Genomic DNA, 18045 nt, shown 5'->3' with positions numbered 1-18045 from the left:
TCACACCCAAATAGCGGAAAATTTGACAAGCTATAATAAATGATCTGTGGGGTATTTTGAGCTGAAACTTCACATTCACATTCTGGGGACACCAGAGACTTATATTACAACTTGTAAAAGAGGCATTATAGGTCCCCTTTAAACAAAATGAGTTAATTTGTTACAACATTTCATCATCTTTGTCAACGTTATACAGATACAACTGTTGTTATAGTTCATGTCAACTCAGTTAAATAATAATAACAGATACAACTTTTGATTTGAATAGTTTTTAGTAAATGTTAACATTAACTAAGAGTAATATATGCTGTAGAAGTATTTTTCATTGTTAGTTCATAACTAATGTTAACCTTATTGTAAAGTGTTACCACAAATTGTTTAAACGAACTGATTCACTGGAATGAGTCTTTATCAGTTCTGCAGGCTAATGAAGCCTGGCGTGTGCAGCTTCCCCCCGAAACATGGACACAGTCATGTGACTTTCCACACGGACACCTCAGTCGACCTCAAAACTCACCTCTGAGAGAACTTCATAACTCACACATCGAGGGGGACGCGTCAGCCTCAGCATTTAAGGTTAGTTGTTGGTTACATCCAAGATATACAATGAAAACAACTATATAACCATATTTATATGATTTTTATGGTGTCATTTATGTCTGTTTTTTGCTGGATATGGTCTTGAACTTAAGTCACATAAAGGTTAGCAATTATTGATATACTTAATATATTAATTTGTATATATATATATATATATATATATATATATATTCACTGATACAAATATTTTATATCTTCTTTTCTAGTGAAATGCTGCAGTTCTTCATAATCTTCTTGACTCAGTCATATAAATTAGTTTATTATTTATTTCATTATTTATATTTTTATTAGTTGTATTTAATAAAAAATATCTTATTTTATTTATATGTAAAATAAATGTTGTTGCTTTGCTGTTGAGATTCATATTGTTTTTGTGCCAGATAAGAGCTGCATTCATTGTAATTAAATAAATTATTTTTTATCTCTACATAGAGAGTATGTATATTTTTGTACATGGCAATACAGTCTCTTGTATTCTGTCTTGTCTATGGTCTGTGGAGAAGCATTCAAGTAATTGTAGTTTAATTGTACTTTGAAAGAAAGAAAGAAAGAAAGAAAGAAAGAAAGAAAGAAAGAAAGTTTCTCAGAACACAGATTTCTTCACCATGTTTTCCAACCAGATAAATTCAGAAATATAATTCCATAAATAATATCATCAACTGAGAACCTACAAGTAAAATTCAGTGAACCTTAAATAACAAGAAATGTTCAGTATCACTGTATTGCTCTGAGAGCACACACACACACACACACACACACACACACACTGCTGGAGACAGATGCTTTGGCAGTTGTTGACAGAATTCAGTCGTGTCTGTGTGATTACTGGACTATCACGCTGTACACGCATCACTGTGTATGAATTAATGAGAGAAACTGCCGCCACAAAGACTGTGTGTGTGCGTAACACTACACGTCAGTCATATATGTGCACAACTCACTAATATATACATACTTATTCATATAAAACAGCTCAGATTATTGCATTGACATTTTGTGTGTGTATTTGCTTTAGATGAGATGAACTGGGACAGATTTTGTATGTAGGTGTGTTGGTTAAACTGCTGGCCCTAATTAAACCAGCATTAATCTGTCATTAACCCAAAGATCAGAATCATTAGCTATTGTGTGCTGGCCCTTCATAGTCGCACATGCACACAAACACACATGCAAAATCACAACAGACCTGAATATATTCACAACATTTGGTTGCTTTTATATATTAGCAACCTAAAGTCCTAATGTTGTCAGTAGCAGATGTATTCCTTATAGTGTGACAATATTCCTTTGCTATAAATGTGTTTAATGAACTGGATTTTTCGTTTTCCTTGACAATAATGGGCAAGACAAAACTTTGAGATATGTTTCAGAGAAATTTTACTGGAGTAAAATGTCTGACAACTAGCCCCAGTCTCTTATCCCTTGATTTTAGAAAGAAAGAAAAACATGTTTACATATAAAAGAGAGACCTCCTGGGTTGAGCCTTTTGGGTCATTTTTTGGGGTAGTTTTTGTGTTACCCAGATCCTGGGTCAGATTTAACCCAGGAGTTGAGTTATTTATCGCGGGCTTTTTGCGCCCTCTTCAGGAGAGAGCAGTGCAGCTCCCTCAAATTGGTGCATGTCTTCGGTAAAATACAGGTTTGTCTATGTTTTATTTTATCTAAAAATTCGTTATGGTTCTGTATATCGTTTAATTTTATGCAAAGTAACATACAGGGCCGCGATATGAGTCAAACGTGATGGAAATGCCTGATGCCTTGCATAAAATTTTATGATTTTATTAAAAAACATACAAAATATAAATACTTAGGATGTTAAAATATGTTCTCAAAATGGTACACTGATTATTTATGGACAGGTTATGGAGTCAGTCACAGCATTTTCCGGCTACGAGTGAAACGCAGGCGGCGGTCTTAAGTTATCAGTTCCCCCGCCGAACGCGAGCCATTTCCGGCACGAGATCCAGCGCCGTTACGGTGGAAACACGACAACAAAGACTGGTCGATTACACTTGAATTATTTCTAAATGTTTAATTTTTACTTCTAATATTTGTTAAACAAGCTTAAATGTAGGCATAACGATATAAAATAGGCAGTATGATTGAAAATAAAGGAATTATAATGCAAACTAGAGTGTGGAGCATTTAAAAAAAGTTTAGAGGATTTAAGTTAATCCGTAAACATTAATTCATGTATGAAGTAAAAAATAAAAAAATAAAAAAAAGAAGCCAGTATTATAGTAAAAATGAATCAACCCATTATGCTGGGTAAAATCCAACATGTTCTGTCCTATATTTACCCAGCCCTTAGGTTGAAAACTAGGAGAAACGACTGAGATCTCAGTTGTGATGATTACTTTGAGGGTGTTTGCATTCTCATATTCACTTATCTTTACTTCTCATTCATTGATTTATTTATCATTCAGTGAGTCAGTTACAGTTCATTTTCCCTATAGTGAATGTGATTTTTTCCAGAGGGTGTGATATGGAATCACATGTGAATGCGGTCATTGATTCCCACTATGAAAACACTCCTGTTTTAAGCGTGTCTGATGCCTCGGGGCTCTTGTTCACACACTTCTAAATGTCAAAATGTTTTGTGTTACTGAACTGTTCTCAAGTGCCATTTACTCAGCAGCCATGAGAGAAAGAGAGACAGCTGTCATGTGAACAACACTAATCCACTTCACAGAGAAACACTGAAACACAGAGAAAAGTAAAAAAAAAAAAAAAAAAAAAAAAAGTTTAACATGACTGTTTAACATGAATTAATTAAAACTTTAGAATAGTTTATTAAAACATCTATCTATCTATGCATTGCCATTTATATTTTGCTGTTTATATGAATTTTCTTAGTCTGATTTGATCATTAGGACCCTGGTCGAAAATAATTAACTAGCCTGCCTTAGAGAAAATAATTTAATCAAAAAGATTAATTAGTTCTCAAACAGTTTCACTCATAAATAAGTGTGCATTCTCATTACTGTGCATTGCATATTTTGGTCAAGTTACTCTGATTGCAGTAATATTTAATTAAATTATAAAGTCTTGTAGGATTTAGGTCAGATGTGTTTTTGTAAAATAAGATATTGATTTTGATTAAACTAACATAGCAAGAACACAAAGGGCTGAAATGCATTCTGAATTCTGATTACAAATCAAATGTTTGCATCAAATAAAGAGAAAAATCATAAAGGTATGCATGTGACTATAATAGTTATGTGATATAATTTTGCAAATGTAATAATGTACTTTAATGTCATTAAAGATTAAACGAACACTACTGAAAGGAATGAATCTCACAAAACATGTACATGCCACATTTCACCCTGAATTCAAAAGAAAGAAAAATATATATTTTGCTTTAAGGAAATTAAACATTTTTTATTGCATTGTTACATTATTTTCATGACAATTAAGCAGTTTCACCCTCAATTCTCATTTACATAATGCAAAAAAAAAAAAAAAACTCAATAATGTAATAAAGAAGATATAATGTTGAAATATATACATTTATATATATCATAGCAGCATTTGTTGTACTTTGCAAGCAAATAATTATATGTATATATATATGTAGGATTAAAAACAACCCAAGTTGGGTTAAAAATAAATAAAACAATTTTTTTCTGGCTTAAAATGAACCCAAAATAGGTTGGAAATTAAAAATCAGACACATAATTACTAGAGGCAACAATAATAATCAAAAGGTGAACATGTATTAATAAGCAATTTAATAAATGTTTATTGTTTAATTATTATTCATTAAATGTATTAATAAATGTTCATTTCCAACATATTTTAGGTTCATTTTAAGCAAGCAATACAGTAATTTTTAAACAATAGTTGAGTTGAATTAAACTGCCCATCAGGTTGGGCAAACATTTAACCCAACTGCTGGGTCAAAACCCAGCATTTTTAGAGTGCGGTTTGGGAAAGTGTGTTTTAACGCCTGTGAAAGTCTGTAGACTGACCACAGACCTGACCGAACACATCATTAGACACATCAGACAGAGAAACCAATGTCACTTTAATTAGACAGCACAGGCTGGAGGGTTTGTGTTCCAGTGTCAAATACTTGCTCAAAACCTCTTTATACGAGAAAGACAAAGAGACACAGAAAGAGCGAGACAAGGTCACACGAGGAAAAGCTGTCTGGTGTGAGGTCTGCAGATTAAACAAATCAACGATTTAATGAGTAGCACACTTGCTTGAGTTCCTCTTCATCTTCAGAGCCACAAAGCGCAGGATCTCGTCCAAAAAGAGAAAAGGAAAACACATTTTGGGGCGAAAACTAAACATTTAAAAACCCCATGTGCTTATTCATGCATACTGTAGAATCCTAGATTATTTCTTGCTTGGTTAATCCATATCCGGTGGCCTCGTACACAAAGGCGGACTAATGTTGTCATTAGTTCTGCTTCTCTGGTGGTCAAAAGCTGAATCGGAGAGCTGGCCGCTCCTCCCCCCGGACCACAGAGGGTTTGAGCGAGTGCTGTCTGAAGATAAAAACACATCATATAAGCTGCCCGTCGACTGAAGACGGTTAGAGGCAGTTAATTAGAAATATGAAAATGGACCAAGCACCTGTGACATTGATCAGTGTGACGTGAGATTCACTCAAACCGGATTGGAAATGTTCAACACAACTTGAAGCAAAGCTGTTTGAAGAACTCTTTGACATTTTAGATTAAAACCAACATCTAATATGGGCTGATCCACATGCTTTTCATGAAAACAAAATGAAAAAAAGTAGTTAAACAACATTTAAAGCTATAGGTTGGAAATTAAAAATCAGACACATAATTACTAGAGGCAACAATAATAATCAAAAGGTGAACATTTATTAATAAGCAATTTAATAAATGTTTATTGTTTAATTATTATTCATTAAACATTAATAAATGCTATAGAATGAAGTGCAGTACTTTTTGTCTTGCAAAATGTAACAACTGTCTGTCTGTCTGTCTATCTGACTGACTATCTATCTATCTATATATCTATCTATCTATCCATATAGTAAACCAGACGGGGTCTTTCTCATTTCAGACGCTAATGTTGTATGCAGATGGAAAATCACAGAGAGATTTGAGCTGACAGAAGACAAATGACCACATGACCCGGACATGAGAGCAAAGAGAGATGGTAAAGGAAGGTGAACCCCCTAAAATATAATTATATTAAATATTTTATTTAATTATTTTACAAAAACCAGTGTGGATGAATTAGATTTCCATTTAAATGTTTGAGTTCATATTGAGATCTCAGACTTTAGATGCAGAATTTTGGCCAAAGTTTGAGACATTATTAACCTGTAAAGCCTGACAAATTAAATAATAGTCTGAAAATAAATGAAACAGTTTATTGAACCTTTAAACAATTTTTTTATTTTTTTTAAAGTGTGCTGTTTGTGTTTTATGCTTTGTATCACTGATACATCAATCGTTTACGGCTTAACAGCTTAATTTTATTCAGAGATATGCAATTTGGTGCAGATGCTGATATTTATACGGACAAAAAAAATAAAAGAATTGTTGGTTTAACTTAAAAAAGTAAGTTACCTGGTTGCTTTAAAATTTTGAGTTGAATAAAATTAATAATTTGAGTTAATACAATGAAGGCGATTGATTTAATCAACAGAAACTAAAAATATTATGTTATCTGAACCACATTAATTATCTAAGTTGATTTGACAAAAGAAAAAATGTGATGATTCATGAAAATAATTTTTTACAGTGTACAAAAGTGCTTCCAATGAAATTAGCCTTAGCAGGATGAAGTTTAAAATAATAGTTATAAATAATATCTAAAACCACAGAACACTATCAAACACAATGCATCACTTGCGGCAGAAATGACAGTGTTCATTTTCTAAAAGAAACACCCATATATGTGATTATTCCATGTCATATGTAATGGATTAATTTTGGGATATTTTTTTCGAGTTTCACTCAAGTGTGTGACTGTTGGGAAGAGAAGCACGGAGCGATTCCTGTCAGATGAGAAGAAACATCTGGCGTGCATGTGGGCCGTCAGCTCTCGACTGAGTGTGTTTAATAATATAATAATTATTTATTTGGTGCAAATTAATCAGTCTGTGTGTGTGTAGACTGTAATTTGTTTGGATTCATTTAGACTGTTAAGCACTGCTTACATACTGTAGTGAAGATATGCTTTTATAATTTCTGTGAGGCTTGTTTTATACGTTCATTGTAAAACTTTCACAGAATCAGCTGGATTCACTCTTATTGGGAGTGAAAAATGATTTCTGAAATGCATAAGCAATTGTGCACATGGAGGAAAAGTCACAACCTCTTTAATATCTCAACAGTTTTTTCTAGATGGCAGTGAGATTAAATGGAGATTGCACTCCTGCAATAATCTTACACATGTCTCTTCTAAAGTTTCAGAAGAAAACCCATAAATTATATTTGATATGCAAATTTTTAAGGCCTCTATATGATCAACATGATTAAAACTTTGCTGAAAAATCTGTTATGCCTTCTGTCGTCTGATTGATAGTTTAGACTTTTTTAACTTTACTGACTTTTATAAAGTAAACATAAGAATAACTTTGATATTGTTATTAATATTTCAAGATGAACACTTACTGTACTAAAGCAACTTCAGTTTACTTGATTATTCATACATCATTTTATAGAAACATCATGAGTTTCAAATATGATCATCAGGTTTATTTGTTCATCTCTCAATCATCAGAGTATTGCATTGCATTATATGTTTAAAAAATAATATTGTTTTCAAACTTTTTGCATAATTTGGCAAAATAACAGCTCGAGTGGGAATCATATGCAATAAATATCTGTTCACAAGTGATATTTATCTTGATTTCTCTTTTTTTTTTTTTTTTTTGTCCACACATTTGATCTGATTTTTTTTTTTTTTCTTATTTTACTGTTTGGTGTTGTTGAAATAATGCCACAACTAATAGACCGATTTGATTTATGTATAAATAAAAATAAATAAATAAATAAATAATTTTTTTACTCAAATATTGATTGATTAATGCTCTTGCTTGAGATGAAATGCAATAATTAATATTGTTTATTATAGTTTGAGATTAAACGTGTAGTACAAAGATTTAAGTCTAGGACAAAAGCAATAAAATCTAGGTATTTTAATGCATTTCCAAGACATTTACAATGTGACCTTCATGTAATATTGCATAGGAAAAGTCCAAATATATTAGTTTTCATAAAAAAAATAAAAAAAAAATAAAAAAAAAATCAACCCAAAAGTGCCCTTAGTTGAAGAAACGCTCATATATGATTAAGAAATTAATGAATACTATGATTTTAAGATAATAAAAAGTAAGATGAGTCCAAATCAGTGTTATCATCGAGATACTATTATTTTTAATAGACTTTATATTTGATGGTTTATATTTTCTGTTTTTATTTTAAATTCAGTTAAAGTTTTAGTAATTTTGTGTGTGTTTTTGTCATTTTTTTTTAAATTTGTATAAATGTCTATATAGTTTTTATTAATTTTTATTTTAGTTTTAGTAGCCTACATCAAGTTAAACTATTGAAAATGGGTAAGAAAATATATATTTTTTTTAATATCTTATATTTTATTTCAGGTAACGGAAATGGTTTTAGTTTTAGTTTCATTTATAATAACAGCCCTGGTCCAAATATCTTCTTTAGGGGTGGACTGCATTACGGCCCCAGCCGTGATTGATCCGTGATTTGCACAAGTGCCATGTTATTGACAGGAAGACAGACTGCGACTGTGTGTCCACGCCAGGGCAGATGTAGCCGTGCACTCCATCACCCAGGAGAAATTGCTTGCTGGGATATAACAATAACAGCATGTTATTTTTATCCTCAGTGTAGATCAATGGTAATGTAGAGAGGACTGCGGATGATGGATGAACTTCACTGGGTTTTTAGCTCTCGCAGAGATTCGACTTTACAGGGCCCTTCAGTTTCTGCATGCAGATATGCTCAACTGCTGTGAGGCTTTTATAATATGAGAAACACATTACATGCACATCTACAAATGAGTCTGCAAAGCCAATCTTTCAGAGCATTGCAAAACAGCATTTGCACACTGAAGGTCTGAATGTCATCATATCAAAGCATTTATGTTATGTGCTTAATACTCAAAATATTATGTGAAATCTTTTTCTCTGATAATATACATACAGTAGTGGCCAAAAGTGATGTCCGGAGGGGATATTTGTTTTTAACGACCCTACAAATCCAATTAGACCATCAAATTATGAGGAAAGTATTTTAAAAATGAGGGAAGAACAAAACACTAAATTTGCGGTATTTATCTGATTAAATAATTTGGCAAAAAAAAAGGGAAAACTAGCTACAGTTTTTATTTTACTATGCATAAAAAACAAAAAGGTTGTTGGTTCTCTCTTGTTTTTGCATGTGTGTATAATTTCTTTGTATGACAGCCTGGCCAAAAATTATGTCTGCACAATTTGGCATGTTTCATTGCATTATCACAAATCAAGCAATTGACTCCAAGCACAACTATGCAAAATCTTTAACAAATTTGTAATAATATTTGAAGAAACAGTAAATATGTCAATTTTCCTACATCGTACATCACTATTGAGCAGCACTGGCAGCTCTGGATTCATAAATCACATCTCAGGCACAAGGATACATCATTCGCTCTGTGTTAGATGCGGTTATAACTCTTGGTACTGTGTGTTGAGGTTATGAAACTGATGATACAGTGAGGTGCAGGGCTGATGTCCGAACACGAGGAGATAAATCTGTCTCACAATGCTTTGAGATCAATCTAACCTGCTATTGTGGTCACTACAGCTGCCCTGATGGCTTGATAAAAGTCTTCTTGGCATGTTTTATTTACTACTTGAGATGATAAACAAAGCAAAACTATTAAATAGCAATTTGCAATGCCAATTTAGTAGGAAAATATGGTTATTTTAAAGTTACACTATGTAACTTTTGACGCTCTAGCGGTTAAAAAACCAAACTAAATGCATCTTGCGGAAGAACATTGTTTTGGTTGTGCTTCGGCTCTGCTTCACTGTGCGGAATGCGGATGAATATGACCATTCACAATGAAGTCAGAGAGCTACATATGGCGATTCATCTGTTCAATAAAATACCTTACTCACCTGTTGAGTAATAAAAACTTCATCTCCGCCACACTTTTAGCCTACAACATTTTAAATCCCTCAGTTCTCGCTATCTCCGAAAAGCCAAGCCGATCACGAGCTCTGTCGCTTTCTCTTTCTGCAAGCAGACTCTCCTCTGTTCGGCGTTTGTTAAAAACGGGTGATTCCCCGGAAGGTGGAGATTCAGCTGCTCCATGTCGACCTTTCTCGCACGTTGTAACAACTAACCTATGCCGCTCCCATAGCAAACAAGTCAAAGTAGCCGGAGCAACTGTTTTCTGTTTACGGATATGACGAGACACTCACGGGCGAGTGACGTATACGTATTCAGTTTCCCGGGAAAACCATCCCGTCAGGTCTAAAATATAAACACGTGCAATAGGCTTACCATGGTGAATCAGGGTAAGACAAAAACAAGTTTTGGAAGAAGGACTGGTGATTTATTGACTCATTATTATTTAATTTTTTTTATTAATTTAAAAATAATATATAATATTTGCTCCATAGACAGCATCTGACTAACTGCACAGAAAAGAATTTCAATTCGTCTCTCAGTTTGTAAAAACAAGCCAAAACTTTATTAATGGTATACACTTTGATGTCAAAGAAAGTTTAAGGGGCATAAATGTTAAAATACACACTGTTTTGAAAGTATAACCACATAATTTTGTGTAACGTGATAACATTTACAACTCAAATAGCACATATTTTGTTCGGAATAACCTTGACATTTAAAATAAGTGCTTTTAATTACAAGCTGCACATTTATGCTTCTCCAAAATATCTTGCCTTATAGACTTCCATTAGGCTACATCAATTGTTTTTGATCAAGATGATTGTTTTAAATGCATAAAAATGAAAACAATTAAGCTTTAACCTACTCAGACTGTTCATAAATTAGCATATGCATATAATAATTTAAATTATGTGATATGCTCCAATTATTGTTTGCGATTATAATACTATATTCTCTCTATAGTCTTCTCACTAAACGCACAGCAGCAGTTCAGCCCTAATGAAGCAGGTTTCAAAAGCCCTAATTATAAAGGCAGAAATAATGACAGCGTACAAGTTCAGGCCCAATATTCAGAGCTGTCTGACCTGCACGATGGCATATGAAGCAATTACAGCCGTTTCACTACAATTGAGATATTTCACCAAAGAGAACAATTACATTAAATGCAGTTCCACACATTTCCCAGCCAGAAACATGCAAATGCTCCTGTACTGACAGCAGAAACATCTAAAACATGTGCTTTAGTGAGCAGGTCATTATAAGCTGCTCAAATCGACAGTCAGATGCAATTAAGAAAGCAGGAAATCAGGCGTCTGTCTCTGCGGAGAGCGGTAGGCCCGTGCAAAGGGCACAAAAGAGATTTCACGGTTGAAACGTATGGTATGAAATCTAAAGTCTGTAATCAAACATATGTAACTGTATTTTACAGTTTATAATTAATATAATGGGTGTATTCTATAGACCTACAGCTACACAAGTTAAAGGTTTACTTCTAGCTACTATGATAAATGTTATTAGATTTTCTGTTATGATTTGAGAAGCACAGCTCTATTTTATTTGCATCTGCTTAAATAATTTAACCTGTTTGTTAATCTCTTTAAATCAGTGCTGACTGTATAATACTGACATCTAGTGGAGAATTAATGCCCAAACTGGAAAAAACAGAGTGGGGTTTTATTAAAAACCTGAAAATGTTATATCTGTTATCATGTATTCATCCTTTATTTATTTATTTATTCCGAATTTAGATCTGTTTATTCAAAGAATTCAGATCTAATTTAAAGTGTGTCTATTTAAATGCAAATGAGCTGCTGCTCCCGGACCCCTTTTCCAGAAGAGGGCAGAGCCTTAACAGCTCATGCTTCGGTTGCTCAACAACAACAAAGCTGGAGAATCTCACGCAGCCAAAATGAGGATTGTCAGTAACGGTGTTCAGCCTTACATTGTTCAAACCGGAGTCGACACTGATGGAGAGACTCAGGAAGAAGATACAACTTTTAGACGTTTCTGAATGGTTAGTGGATAAATTTATGTAGTTGCTGTGGAGTTGATTCAACTGATCGACTAGCATGTGCCGTCATGTTACTCTTTTGTGCAAATCCAGCGTTGAATTGACCCTCGTTTGTGAAGCAGTCCGGCGTAAAATGACGGCATGGTAACAACACTCTACTACAACAACTCTTCCTCTTCTCTAAAGCAGCCCAACATGGCCTCACCCCCTTTGTTGCGTGTTCTCGGGGGCGGGGTTTATGTAAATTTTGGGGTTTGTGATGTCACCAACCCGGGAAGAAGCTCGTTGTAGTCCCTATCAGCCATTTGTTGTAGTCCTTAAAAAGTGATTTCTGTAAAAGAAAATATCTCCCTTTGCATTGAACTTTGAGCGTCGTAACTTTGCAGATGTTGTTTATGTTCAAACAGCAACATTACACACTAACTAAAGTTAAAAAAGTGAAATCATAATCAAGGACCCCTTTAATGAGTCTTACTGTTGAGGGATGAATCTCATGGAACAGGATATATGACTGAGTTTTTCTCTCTTTCAGCATCCAAATAAATCAATGGAACACCTGTAGAGTTCAAAACATCTTTACTGTTCTTGCAGTTGTCATGGTAACAGTGACATCAGTGAGGCGTTCTGCGGGTCTCTGGTGTCAGCGGGCGGTTCTCGGGTCAGGAGGAGATCTGAGTGAATGCACTGAAGATCAGATCTACTCTTCCCCCATCAGATCCAGCTCAGCTGCCGGACGGCATTTCCTGAGGGATCGTCACTGTGCCGCCTCACTGAGGAAGAGATGCACAACCTGAACCCGTCCTGTAGAGCCATAACGGCAGTTGAACCAGCGTTTCTCACGCCAGTGTTCTGGAATTCTGAGAGCTTTAGAATTTAGAATTTTGTGCAGAATTTTGATTCAACTGGCTGTGGAGAGATGAATCTCATGAAACAATAAAATTCCATCCCAGGTCATTTTTCACCCCAAAAAACAAAATATATATAGTTTTAAAAAGAAAATTAATATATATATATATATATATATATATATATATATATATATATATATATATATATATATATATATATTTAGGACTATTATTTACCCTGTGAAAAAGAATTGTTGGTTTAACTTAAAAAAGTAAGTTACCTGGTTGCCTTAAAATTTTTAGTTCATTGAAATTAAAAATGTGAGTTAATACAATGAAGGCCATTGGTTTAATCAACAGAACCTCAAAATATTATGTTGTTATACAAGTTATTATTATTATCAAATTGGCATAAATTAAAGACCATAACAAATAATACCACAATGTAAACATTCTTTAAAATTATTTTGTAATTACAATAATGAGAATTTGGGGGAAATGTTCTTAATTCGTCATTAAACCGATGTCAGAATGAACAAAATAATAAAATATTATTTTAGAATATCGTTTTCACGAGATTCACTTAGAGAAAGACTTTAAAACATTAGAATGACAGATTCAATAACTTCTAAGCACAGTTCTCACGTCTATGAAGTCTGAATGGATCTAGGACAGAGGAAGAAGTTGAATCTGAATGAATCCAGACAGACAGTTGCTACTGAGCTGAATCGTAATCAGAGAGCTGGTTATGAATGTGTTATGATGAATGTCTTCCCTGCATAAGCGCTGCAATGTCCCGCTCCACATCTTCAAATGGACAGTGAAGATCATACCTGCAATAGACAATTCAGCAGAGTCACATGATACTGTAATGGTTCGTTTATTATATATATGGCTCTGTGGAATACTTGATTCTGATTGGTCAAACATAGCATAGTGAACACTAAACTGTATTGACCATGTAGTTTTGCTAACGTCATGTCTCGCTTAATCCACACTTGTCTTCTTTTATTTTGGATAGTGAATTTGTGAGCATATCTTGGTACCGTTTGTAAGGAAGTCCATCTGCAGTGATGAGAAACTTCTCGAAGTTCCATCGGATGTCATTCACCTTAATGGGAGACCAGTAGAGCTTCCTGATGTCTCCAATGACAGGGTTGACAAACGGCAGAGTTTCCTGGAAGAACAAAGTGATGGGGTGCGTCTCAATCAGCTCTCTAGTTCAGTAGTCAGGGCACTGACCAGGGAGTTGGCCAAAAATCCCTCAATGCACCACAAAAAACAGGAAGTGTTGATGCTCACTATGCTCCCTTACTGGGAATGATGTCACATTTCTGAAGCATGAAACATAAAACGCGTGAGAAAAAAGGTTGAAATGTTTTAAATATAGGCTAGAGAAGTTATTTGTGATACGGTGCCAAACTATAACGCACATACAGGTTCTTTCCGCATGTGTTTTGTTCAAATCAAATACTGCCCATACTAGTTCTGGATATGATGTCTACTTTATATATAGTAGTAACATTATGGAAATACTGTAAGGTTCAGTCAGATCACTCAAACCATATATGGAAATGTGTGTCTTTATATGGTCTGGATGTCATCTAGTGGAAAAGTTTGGTATTACGCCCAAACAAAATCTTTTATTGAACCTAAAATAAACCTAAAATTTGGAACATAACATGTTCAGATTTATAGTTTTAATTTCCTTGAAGTTTTAGAGTCTAACTTGTTTTGTAAAATATAAAATGTTGCTTTTCTGACTTTTTTTTTTTTTTTTTTTCTCATTTCACTTCTGCAAGAATCTCCTTTAAAAATAGACCAACTTAAGTCTGTGCTCCAAAGCATTCAAGAGTTTTAACAATTTACGTTCAAAATTTTCAGGTCTGTGCTCAAAAACTGGGAATGACAGTTAAACTGAAACATTATCTGTTCCACTTTATGTTTACAGCAGAGATCTACATTTATGCATTTGGCAGATGCTTTTATATGAAGCGAATTTCATTGCATTCAAGGTATACATTACATCAGTTTGTGCATTTACTGGGAATTGAACTCATCAGCTTCAGGAACCCTCTCAGATCTGATGAACTCATTTATGTGAAAGTTTTGTTAGAAAAAAAACATTTAAAAATGAGAAATTGTGGGGAAGAAATGTCCATAATGGATAATAATGGAAATAAATAGACTTTATTTTGTTTATGCAAATTATAATTTCCAATATATGCTGCTCTACAGAGTTACATTTGATTGACTGAGCTAAACACAGTACCTTCAGGAAGGCGTATAGAGGGTTTTCATCAGCGCCGTTCACCTCAATCCTGCTGAAGATGGGGAACTTTGGGAGAAAACCTCCTCCAGGTCTCACATACTGCAGAACATTCAGGGTTTCGTGGTTCTCTTCTGTGGAAGAGTGGGTGAAATTATATTACTGGGGTCAGAAAAAATATTACTGACCCAAAACTTTAAAATGGTGTTGAATTATCTTTCAAATCTTTGAAGAATGTTCAAAACCAGCATACAGATGTGACAACTTGCCCCAGTCTCCCTTTTATTTAATAAGCATACAACACTAGATTCTCCATACTTTGGTGTCCGAACCAGTAAGTAAGTTGACAGGTCTCACCAGGTGCCTGTAGGCCGAACTGATTGCAGGGAAATCCAAGCACGGTGAAGTTCAGACATCCATACATGTCCATGAGTGCATTCATCCTGTGATACTGTACAGAGCATTTATTTCAGTTCTGATTATTCACATAAATCAATTTTTATTTATTTATTATTTTACAAACACTAGTTTAAAAATAAGTTAAACGGTTTTTAATTGACAGTTGCATCGCATTAAAGGCACAATATGTAATTTGCTGCTAGAGGTCGCTTATTCAAAACAAAGTGATAGCTTGACTTTGCGGAATCTGTTGTCTGGTGGAAAAGAATCCGTCGGGACTCGGGCAGAAATCATATTCATGGATGAGCTAATACATTAAAGATTTATTAACATTACTGTAGTATGAAGCAGGGTGTTGGAGCGCAACGAGGCTGCTGGAGCGATTGCTAATGAGAGACGAGTGCGACACAGGGCTCGAGCAGCGGAGCTTTTATTATGCCGCAGTCACCGCTTCTGCTTCTTCCGGTCAAGCGTATGTGGAGTAACGTGGCGCTGTTTATCATATTAGATACGTTGTGTGTTGAAAGTTGTTATAATGCTGCTCTGTGCGTTCGCTTAGCGGCTACTATGAGACTCTTGTTGCACACTGCAGTAAGCTAGATCTATAATAGCCATGGTAAAACATGGTACTTGCAGTAAATCAAGAAAACGAGATTTAAAGGTATAGTTCACCCAAAAATTAAAAAAAAAAATTATGTTTATCTGCTTACCCCCAGGGCATCCAAGATGTAGGTGACTTTGTTTCTTCAGTAGAACACAAATTATGATTTTTAACTCCAACCGTTGTCGTCTGTCAGTTGTATAATGCATGTCAATGGTAACAAAATCTATGAGAGTAAAAAAAAACATGCACAGACAAATCCAAATTAAACCCTGCGGCTTATGACGACACATTGATGTCCTAAGACACGAAACGATCATTTTGTGCGAGAAACCGAACAGTATTTATATCATTTTTTACCTCTAATACACCACTATGTCTAACTGCCTTGAGCGCACGGCATCCGGTGCGTGAGGTGTGTACGTGCTCTGGCATGGTTTATGCAAGCGCCGGAATTAATCTCTCGCACGTATACGTCACTCATTGTTTACACAGTGCACAAACATTGTAGGTACGACGACTAATCAAAATGGTACTTGCTTGCGCTTTCCGGATTGTTCAAACCGACTTAAAACTAAAAGATTACGTTCTCTCGCGTGAACTCATTCGGGAGTGGTGACTTTCCACGTATTCCCAACTTCTGAGCCTGCTTGCCTGAAGTTATGGTTGATTGCTCTTTGGCTAGATATCAACACACCCATTAACGTACTAAAGTTGTTGAGGGTCGGCAGCGATCATTTTTCCCCTGATGATTTTACATACCCAGAAGAGGATCACGTATGACTTAAACCATCAGCTGTGTCTATGGTTTTTCCACATCCAACTGAGGCATGTGAACAAGATCTTTGTATGTGTCCTTTTTATTTGTAAAGCTGCCTTTACAAAAAGTAACAAAATAAAATGAAGTTTTGATGTAATAAAACTATGTTTTTTTGTGGTTTACGTCCATTTGTGTAACAACTGTTGTACTACAGGCACCATGTTTAAACTACGCCAGAGCGCGTACACACCTCACGCACCGGATGCCGTGCGCATGCTCAAGGCAGTTGGACATAGTGGTATATTAGAGGTAAAAAATGATATAAATACTGTTCAGTTTCTCGCACAAACCGATCGTTTCGTGTCTTAGGACATCAATGTGTCGTCATGAGCCGCAGGGTTTAATTTGGATTTGTCTGTGCATGTTTTTTTGACTCTTATAGATTGAGTTCCCATTGACATGCATTATACGACTGACAGACTGCAACGGTTGGAGTTAAAAATCATCATTTGTGTTCTACTGAAGAAACAAAGTCACCTACATCTTGGATGCCCTGGGGGTAAGCAGATAAACATCAAATTTTCATTTTTGGGTGAACTATCCCTTTAAACAATAAGACTTACTGTGTTGAGCTATGATTAGTTTTCTGTCAATGAATGTATCCTAATAAAACGTAATATATTAAAGAGTGCTTTGAAATCGAGGGTAACACGGTCCGTGTCCTGGTTAAAATTGCTTATTTCTCTGGATTTAAACATTCTTGGAAACATCTGGGATAATGTAAGTACACAAGTCAACAAAATATATAACATTGTTCTAGTGGTTTTGGGATATTTTAATCTAAAAATCTTACACATTGTGCCTTTAAATTTAAAACACTTGTTGTAAAAAAAATTCTATACATTCATACTGTATGTATATGACCTACAAATGCATTAAATTATTTAATAAACTGTACTACTTAATGAAACGAAAACTTTAGGCATAGTTACCTCTTCAATGGTGGACCCTCAGAAGGTTGCCACGTTCACAATGAGAAGAACTTTTCCTCTGAAGATGCTGAGTGGGACGGCTTTTCCCTCCAGGGTGTCCATGGTGAAGTCATAAACTGAATTTGCAGCCATATTTGCAGCCAGTTCTTGTGCACTAGTGTATCGGAGTGACTTTACGCCCTATCCTCTGGCTCTCGGCTGCGTTTCATTCAGCGTTCTGTCTCTCTTTGCTCAGCAGAGGTTCTGCATGGATGACTCTATTGTTTTGAGCTGTTCATTTTTTGTCCCAGGTTTGCAAAGGTATGCTGACCCTGATGGTCATGTGAGTGTTTTCATTTCAATGGCCAGGTGATTGTAATAGTGTAGTATTTCACCAACAGAAGCCCTCCAGCTCACAGCTGATGAATCAGGTTGGGTTT

At 34.9% G+C, this 18045-nt stretch overlaps 1 protein-coding gene and 1 long non-coding RNA gene across 2 annotated transcripts; both read right to left on the bottom strand.

The window, feature by feature from the left end:
• Positions 1-4190: 4190 nt before the first annotated feature.
• On the bottom strand, positions 4191-10047 carry LOC127523276 (uncharacterized). The gene is made up of 3 exons (XR_007932839.1): positions 9731-10047; positions 5188-5325; positions 4191-5099 (listed from the first exon to the last, which is right to left on the bottom strand). It is a non-coding gene; the product is annotated as an uncharacterized LOC127523276 (long non-coding RNA).
• Positions 10048-13103: 3056 nt separating this feature from the next.
• Positions 13104-17900, bottom strand: gpx9 (glutathione peroxidase 9). The gene is made up of 5 exons (XM_051913797.1): positions 17627-17900; positions 15232-15325; positions 14878-15008; positions 13652-13782; positions 13104-13438 (listed from the first exon to the last, which is right to left on the bottom strand). Exons 2-5 carry the CDS (start codon positions 15314-15316, stop codon positions 13363-13365), a joined length of 423 nt encoding a protein of 140 aa, XP_051769757.1. The 5' UTR covers positions 15317-15325; positions 17627-17900; the 3' UTR covers positions 13104-13362.
• Between the last annotated feature and the right edge of the window lie 145 nt (positions 17901-18045).

The sequence above is a fragment of the Ctenopharyngodon idella genome, chromosome 12 (genome assembly GCF_019924925.1).
Source record: "Ctenopharyngodon idella isolate HZGC_01 chromosome 12, HZGC01, whole genome shotgun sequence".
Lineage (NCBI taxonomy): Eukaryota > Metazoa > Chordata > Actinopteri > Cypriniformes > Xenocyprididae > Ctenopharyngodon > Ctenopharyngodon idella.
Note: the sequence above shows the minus strand (reverse complement) of the source record. Positions and strands in the feature narration are given on the sequence as shown.

Excerpts from the sequence above, each read along its gene's own strand:
- gpx9 (XM_051913797.1), bottom strand. The coding sequence starts at position 15,316 with ATGAATGCACTCATGGACATGTATGGATGTCTGAACTTCACCGTGCTT. Across the intron at positions 15,009-15,231 it reads GTTCGGCCTACAGGCACCTG|AAGAGAACCACGAAACCCTG; the intron begins GTGAGACCTGTC and ends ACTCTTCCACAG. Across the intron at positions 13,439-13,651 it reads GATGGACTTCCTTACAAACG|GTATGATCTTCACTGTCCAT; the intron begins GTACCAAGATAT and ends TGTCTATTGCAG.